Source organism: Xenopus laevis, chromosome 1L (genome assembly GCF_017654675.1).
Source record: "Xenopus laevis strain J_2021 chromosome 1L, Xenopus_laevis_v10.1, whole genome shotgun sequence".
Classification (NCBI taxonomy): domain Eukaryota; kingdom Metazoa; phylum Chordata; class Amphibia; order Anura; family Pipidae; genus Xenopus; species Xenopus laevis.
The window spans coordinates 27,770,796-27,779,221 of record NC_054371.1 but is presented as its reverse complement, the minus strand read 5'-3'; the positions used below and the strand labels follow the sequence as shown (position 1 = coordinate 27,779,221).

General features: G+C 41.4%; 1 protein-coding gene across 3 annotated transcripts; it reads right to left on the bottom strand.

Annotated features, from left to right (window-relative positions):
* Nucleotides 1-1,405: 1,405 nt before the first annotated feature.
* On the bottom strand, nucleotides 1,406-7,228 carry LOC108698034. Of its 3 annotated transcripts, none has more exons than XM_018228655.2 (3): nucleotides 7,053-7,228; nucleotides 5,612-5,747; nucleotides 1,406-4,995 (listed from the first exon to the last, which is right to left on the bottom strand). In XM_018228655.2, exon 3 carries the CDS (start codon nucleotides 4,367-4,369, stop codon nucleotides 3,221-3,223), a length of 1,149 nt encoding a protein of 382 aa, XP_018084144.1. In that variant the 5' UTR covers nucleotides 4,370-4,995; nucleotides 5,612-5,747; nucleotides 7,053-7,228; the 3' UTR covers nucleotides 1,406-3,220. The 3 variants fall into 3 exon arrangements, with proteins under 3 accessions (XP_018084144.1, XP_018084147.1, XP_018084155.1); XM_018228658.2 differs by having other exon boundaries at nucleotides 5,684-5,747; XM_018228666.2 differs by lacking the exon at nucleotides 5,612-5,747.
* Between the last annotated feature and the right edge of the window lie 1,198 nt (nucleotides 7,229-8,426).

Sequence of the window (8,426 nt, the reverse complement as noted above, 5' to 3'; positions counted from 1 at the left end):
TTTTCAATGGCTGCAGCAAAGGTATTGCATTGTTCATGAGGGCGTTACTCATCACTAGTAGTGACGGGCGAATTTCTCCCATTTCGCTTCACAGAAAAATTTGTGATTTTCCTGCAAAACGGCAAAAAATTCGCGAAACCTGAAAGTTTCACCAAAAAATCGTGAAATTTGAACGTTTTCATGAAAAAAACGTGAAATTCAAACTTTTTCCCGAAAAAATCGTGAAAACCGGAAATTGACGCCAGAAAATCTTCACGGGAGATTCACAAATTTATTCGCCGGTGGCGAAAAACACGGGAATTCGCCGCAAATTCGTGCCAGGCGAATGTATTCGCCCATCACTAATCACTAGTACCAGCCTGATCAGAAAGACAAAAGATATTCAGTTCATGAAACAGCAAATTTTCTTGGTCAGACCCTTATGATTGGACTTGAGGCCAAATTAACATCTAATAGTAATAAGAATCTCTCCGTCAGCATGTGCCACACAAATCCATTTTAACGTGCATTAAACACAAGCTATAGAGTGAAGTCGTACAATATAGGAAGAAAGTGTTTATGTCAAAATAAGCTTATTTTAGATATGATGGTCTAAACATATATTTTACTACCTATAAATCAAAGCTGTTTATACAGGAATCATAGTTACTGCCTGTGCTTCCCTATTCAGAACCTGTAATGGTTTTAGTTGGACTAATACAGGCAGAGAAGTTGTATATTAGCTTTGGTTTAGCTTAAAGGGGACCCGTCACCCAAACAAAACCAAAACAAAACAAAATTATTCCAAATCCTATTTTATCATGTTAGTCAAGCAAAATGAACTTTAATTACACTGTATAAATTATTTGAATATTGTTTCCATCAGTCTGGGAACTCATAATTATAGTAACCAGGAAGGAGCCATTTTGTGGACACTGTTGAAAGTAATTGTTTGCCGAGCCTCTATGCCTAGGTATAGAGGCGGGGTAGGCAATACCCACTGTATTTGATTGACAGCTGATATTTCTAAATGAGTTTACAACAGCTATGAATGCTTTAATAAAAAAAAAAGAAATTGGCTTTCATGTTTAATTTAAAAAGGACTTTTACTATACAGATTTTTATGTCTGGGTGACGGGTCCACTTTAAAGGGGTGTTCACCTTTGAATTTACTTTTAATATGATGTAGACTAGAGAGTGAGATTCTAAGACAAATTTGTGATTTGTGGTTTTTGAGTTATTTAGCTTTTTATTCAGCTGCTCTCAAGTTTGCAATGTCAGGAATATGGTTGCTAAAGTCCAAATTACCATAGCAACCGTGCATTAATAGGAATAAGGCACTGGAATATGAATAGCAGAGGGTCTGAATAGAAAGAAGTAATACAAAGTAGCAATAACAATAAATATGTAGCCTTACAGAGCATTTGTTTTTAGATTGGGTCAGTGACCCCCATTTCAAAGTTGGAAACAGTAGGAAGAAGAATGCAAATAATTCAAAAACTATAAAAATTGAAGGTCAATTAAAAAAAATTGCTTGAAATTAGCCATTCCACAACATACTAAAGGTTCTCTTTAAGACAACATATTTTAGATATCCAGTATACACAGGCCCGGATTTGCAGCAAGGCCACATAGGCCCGGGCCTAGGGCGGCATAAATTAAGGGGCGGCATGCCACCCAGCTGTAGCGGTAGTTTGCGATATTCAGGAGCACTAAGCCCTATAGACGCTTAATGCTCCAGTGAGAAAAGATTCGCATGCGTGCAATTCTACGCGAGGGTTGGGGGCGTTGGAGAACACTGGCCTCCGGGCGCAGTGAGGAGTAATCCGCTCCTGAGTAAACAACAAACTGGAGGAATTCTTAGCCCTTTCCAGCCTGACTTATCATATTAAAGGGGATCTATACGTCTTGAATGAATAGTCAACTAAAGTGATTTATATTCTAATAATCACCTGTCAAATAATAGTAGCAAATTGCCTTATATATATATCAATACATATTTCTGTTTTCCATCTTTTACACTGAGCGGCTATGTTGTGATGGTCTGTGTGTCATTCACTGATCACCTGACAGGAAATAGTACAGGTTCTAACAGGATGAACTGTAGGAGGAAAAGACACTCTCCATTCATTAGCTGATGCTGAATGTAGCATGTATACTTGCCCTTGGTTTGTGTGTGAGCATAGAGCCTCGTATTATCGTAGTATAAGTAGCAAACCTTTTACACTGCACTGTATACTATGGTACATCATTTACAAACAGATTGATACATTATGTAATGAAGGCCCTGCCACAGGCTTACAATCTATAGAGTGGGGATAGTTGATACACAAGTACAACATTATGTAGCTGTGAGGGACGTCTATAAGGAGAAAATATTGACATGGATATTACAGCATTACATGTAGAAATGTATGTGCTATCCCAGATCTATTTTCTATCCAAGAAAGACAGAGGAGAAGAGTTAGAGAGGTATATGATCTGATCCAGGAGAGTGCTGAACCCTGTATGTCAGGGGAGAAAAGTGTCAGACGAGCAGGTGACCCACTATGTCAAAAGCAGCTGAGAGGTTGAGTAGTATTAGTGTAGAGATTGTCCGTTGTAGTGGTGTAACAATGCCGTGCTAGTGCCCCATGCAACAAATAATCTTCATAAGGGCCCAGCACACTTGCAACCACGGGGTCTGCTAACTCTATAGTTACTACCACTGGTCCTTTGGATTTAGCAGACAAGATGTCAGTGGATACTTTGGTAGTGACACCTCAGCTGAATGTAGTGGAAAATAAACAGATTGAAATGGGTCAAGCAGAGACTTTGTAGAGAAAAAGTTGGTGGTTGTAAACGGTATGTTCTAAAAGTTTAGGGGATTGGAGAGGTGAGAGATAGGATGCTAATTGGATGGAGAGTGAGGATATTTTGGGAGGGCAGATGGTAGTGAGCAGATAAGCTGTGAAGAGATTGGGTCAAGAGGGCAGTTGGTTAGGTGTGAGGCAGACAGAAGTGAAGATACTTCTTTCTCATTGACCAGGAAAAAATGGGACAGTGTATGATTGGAGCTGGATGGTGTTTGTGAAATGGTAGGTACTGGCCTGTGTATGAGAAGAATAGTGTGTTACTGGCATCTAATTTCTAATGGTGTTTGTTTCTCTTCAAAGTATACAGCAAGATATTGGGTTGTAAGAGTGAAAGGAGGGTCGGTCAGTGGTGGGCAGAGAAGAGAATTGAATGTTTGAAACAGACATTATTGATCAGTTGATAATAATGTGGCAAAATAAGCTTCCTTGGCAAGAGTGAGGGCAGCAGTGTAAGAGGAAAGCATGAATTTGTAGTGTAGGAAGTCAGCTTGAGCGCGAGATTTCCTCCAGTAGCGCTCGGCCGTTCTACTGCACCTCTTCAGATACAGAGTCTGGTGTGTTTGCCAGGGCTGGGTTTTTTGTTTTCTTTTGTAAGTAGCGCGATGTGTCACTTTGTCAAGCATGTTGGATAGTGTAGTGTTATGATGTGTAACGGCTGTATTTCGGCAAGAATGGGAGTCGATTTCAGACAGTGCTGAAGAAAGATCACGGAGATCAAAATTATGGATATGTCTTTGAGTTCTAGTGGCTTTTGGTGGTTTTTGGATGGGAGAGCGGAAAACATCAAAAGACAGAAGGTTGTGATCAGAAAAAGGAAATGGAGAATTTGAGAAATTAGAGATATTGCAACAACGAGTGAATACCAGGCCCAGACTGTGCCCTTCAGAGTGTGTGTGGGATGGAGCCCACTGAGTGAGCCCAAATGAGCTGGTAAGGGACAGCAGAGGAGATGCTGCTGAGCTGTTGTGGTTGCCAATAGGCATATTGAAGTCCCCTACAATAATAGAGGGCAGACTTGAGGATAGGAAATATAAGAGCCAAGCAGCAAAGTTATTTAGGAACTGAGATACAGGTCCTGGAGAACGATATATTACAGCTACGCGGAGGGAGAGGGGAGAATATAGACGTATTGTGTGGACTTCAAAACTATTAAAGCATAGGCATGGAAGAACATCTAGTACCCGAAAAGTACAGTGTGGGGACAGCAAGATCCCTACCCCTCCTCCTTGCCTATCACCAGGTCTAGGGGTGTGGGTGAACGATGCGAGTGCTGCAGGGCATGCAGTGTCTGTGGGTGGGAGCCATGTTTCAGTGACAGCTAGCATGTTGATTGAGTGGGAATGAAATAGCTCATGGATAGCTGTTAGCTTGTTGCAAGCAGAGCCAGCGTTCCATAGTGCACAACTGAATGGGAGAAGTGAAGGGAGTGAAGGAGAGAGAGGAATGTGGATTAAATTCTCCAGGTTAGCATTTCTGGGAGAAAGTGGTGCTGAGAGTGCAGGTTTAGGTCTAGAGACAATAGGAATGCGAGACATCTCTACTGAGTGGCAGGACAAAAGACAGGAGCAGGTGATAGCAGACAGCTCTGTGGGAAGGTGATTTAAAAGATTGAGTTCATGTGAGGGGAGGTGTTTGTGCAGTGGGATTGAACAAGAATTATGATGTTAATCATATCTCATTATTAGAATTATATGAATAGGCAGGTAATAAAAGCATGAAACAGTATGAAGATATTACAGATGTTACAGTGAGTCTGGCAGATGATGAAAGTCCAAGTCGGGCAGTAGTGTTTAAAAGGTGCCAGGAAATCTGTTCTTCCAGCGTAGATTAAAAATGTCTTTGTGTTGCAGTGAGTCAGTCCTTGTTAGATAGTTTCCCTCTTGTTTAACTCATGTGTATCTTGTATATATACTTTGCTTGTGAACTGAGGACCTCGCCTGTGAGGCTTTCCCTTAGTGGGGTATTAGATGTTCAAACCAAATCAGCTGGAACCAGTTGAAGGCCAATTACCCAAGTCTGTAGCAGGTCACTGATAAGTCAATTACTGGCAGCAGAGACAACACATCAGATAACTAAACAAATTAGAACTACAAAAGTTGTACAAGCAGCAGGGGGGCTAGGAAATCTTTAGAAAGGGTTCAAATGTAAATGATCAGCATACCTGAAGAGAGACGAGAGAATTGCAGTTAGTGAGGTTGCAGGAGATCGAGATGAAGCAGCAGAGCTCTTATGTAACAGGGCACACAGAACAGGCAGTTTTTTTTCTTTATGTATAACGGATATATAGATGTTGTTTGTTTACTTTACCGAAGTGAACTGAAGCAAGGACACAGACGATGAAGCTTCCCCTTAAGGTGGCCATACACGGGCCGATAAAAGCTGCAGACAGACCGAGTCGGCAGCTTATTAGCCCGTGTATGGGGCCCTCTGACGGGCTTCCCCGATCGAGATCTGGCAGATGTTGATCGGATGGGACTAAAAATCTTGTTTGTTGATGTGGTCCCGCGATCCGACCGCCCGTTACCCATCGTTAGGACCAGATCGTTGGGCCCTAGATCAGATCAGCCCCGTTATTGCCCACCTCAAGGTAGGCATATCGGGGAGAGATCCGCTTGTTTGGCGACATCGCCAAACGAGCGGATCTCTCCGTGTATGGCCACTAGATTGCTAGGCCTGTCCAATCAGCTGGGGCCAATTAACCACATTTTTAGAATGCCACGGATTAAAGTTAATTACTGGCAACATCATATAACTAAACAAACCGATGATTAGCATACCTAATTTATAAACAGGGGAATAGCTAAGAAGAAGCAGCAGTGGAAGGGTGCAACTCTGAATGATCAGCATACCAAATCTACAAACAGCAGAAAAAGCATCATTGAAAGGGTGCAGATTTAAATCTGATCAGCATACCTGAAGAGAGATGAGAAAACTGCAGTTAAGTGAAGTTGCAAGAGATGGGAATGAAGCAGCAGAGATCTTATGTAGCAGGGCACACAGGCTGGACAATAGTTTCCTTAATTTGTGTATAACTTATATATACACTTTGCTTGTGAATTAATGTGAGGATCCAGCCTGTGAGACGTTTTTAGAATGCCACAGATTAATTATTAGCACCAGAGAGGACAAATCAGATAACTAAAAAGGGAACTACAAAAGTTGTAGCAGTAGCAGGGGGGCTAGGAAAGCTTTATAAAAAAAAAAAAAAAAAAACTTTTAAATGATCAGCATACCAAATTTGTAAACAGGAGGATATCAGAGAAGAAGAAGGAGTGAAAAGCTGCAAATGTTTAAAGGACTACCATTATTATTATTATCAACATGTATTTATATATAGCGCCAACATATTGCGTAGCACTTTATGTACCATACCACATTTACAAACAGGAAAATAAAGAAGCAGCAGTGAAAGGGTGCACATTTTTAAATGATCAGCATACCAAATTTATTAATAGAATATCAGAGAAGCAGCAGTGAAAGGATGCACATTTTTAAATCATCAGCATATCAATTTTATAAACAGAAGAATAGCAAAGAAGCAGCAGCAGTTAACATGTGGAAGTTTAAATAATCAGCATACCAAATCTAGAAACAGGAGAAATAGCAGAGAAGAAGCAGCAATACCAAATTTGTAAATAGGAGGATATCAGAGAAGAAGCAGGAGTGAAAAGCTGCAAATGTTTAAAGGACTAAAATACCACATTTACAAACAGGAAACTAGAGAAGAAGCAGCAGTGAAAGGGTGCACATTTTTGGAATGATCAGCATACCAAATTTGTAAACAGGAGAATATCAGAGAAAAAGTAGCAGTGAAAGGGGGAGAGTTTATATAATCAGTCTACCAAATGTATAAATAGGAGAATAGCAGAAATGAAAGAATGCAAGCTTTTAACTGATCACAGGAGAATAGCAGAGGAGATGCAGCAGTAAAAGTGTGCAAATTGCTAAATAAGCATACCATATTTATAAACAAGAGCATGTGAGAGAAGAAGAAGTAATAAAAGGGGGAAAGTTTAAATGATAAGTATACCAAATCAGTGGAGCAGTGGAATATCAGAAGAAGCAGCAGTGAAAGGGTGCAAGTTTTACATGATCACAGGAGAATAGAGGAGATGCAGCAGTGAAAGGGTGCACATTTTTAAATGATTAGTGTACCAAATTTGTAAACAGGAGAATATTAAAGAAAAAGCAGCAGTGCATATATAATGATCAACATACCTGAAGAGAAAGAAGATAATTGCAGTAAGTGAAGTTGCAGCAGATGGAGATGAAGCAGCAGAGATCTTATGTAACAGGGCACACAGGACCGGCAGTTGTTTCCTTAACTCATAGATAAACCTTCACTTGTGAACTGAAGTGAGGACCCAGCCTGTGAGGAGGATAATAAGCCTGAACAATCAGCTGGGGCCAATCGTATGCAAATTAACCAAGTTTTTAGAATGTCCCTGATTCAGTTAATTACTGGCAGCAGAGACGACACATCAAATAACTAAACAAATGGGAACTACAAAAGTTGTACAAGCAGCAGGGGGACTAGGAAAGCTTTTCAAATTGAAATGATCAGCACACCACATCTATAAACAAGAGCAACAGGAGAATAGCAGAGAAGAAGCAGCACTGAAAGGGTGCAAATTAAAATGTTCATTGCAGTAAAGCTCCCCATAGACGCGACGATTCTTCTTGCCGAACGACCGATTTTAGGGAAGCCCGACCAATCCTTCGAAATTATCGTGCGGTTAGTGGTATTCGAACGATCGTACATCTTACGATTTTTCGGCCGACATCTGTCATGAAATTGATCGGCCAGGTCAAAAAATCTTTGTCGGTCCCAGTGCAATCTCTCTATGTTTGCAGGGCCAAGCAGGCAGCTCCCCTTTGTTTTCCTGGTAAATTGGTCTTTTTAGTTGATGGTAGATTCGTACGATCGTACGATCGTTCTGAGAAGATCGTGGTCTCACGATCAGGATCTGATCTTTTAAAAATCTCAACATCTATGGCCAGCTTTAGTGAAGATAGAGATGAAGCAGCAGAGATCTTATATACTGTAAGGGCTGGGACACACTGGGCGATTTGGGAAGATTTAGTCGCCTGGCGACTAATCGCCACGACTTTTCTCCCGGAATGCCTCCCCTCACTCTGCGCCTAGATAAAATGAAAAGTCGCCTGCACTAATCACATACGGCGATTCATTTTCCGAAGTCGCCCAAAGTTGCCTCTCGAGGAAACTTCGGGCGACTTCGGACATTGAGACCCGAAATAAAGTCAGTGAGCAGATGTAATAAAAAACACTCACCCTGGTGGTCCAGTGGTGCGGGGGGACGCTCCTCTTCGGCCGCCATGTTGGTTAATTAGGGCGCGCACGCCTGCGTCTCGTTCTTAATATTGACGCGGACGCGCTGGCGTAATGACGCCGGCATGCAATGACGCGAAAATCAAGCGCTATATGAAGCTCGTTCGGGCTTTCAGACCTTGCCCGTTATCGGTTTACTCCTGTGGTGTTTTGAGTTTTGTGCTAATCTGATCCTGATACCTGTTTTGACCTCTGCCTGGCTTTTAACTATTCTGAACTCCTGTATCCTGACCCTTGCCTGA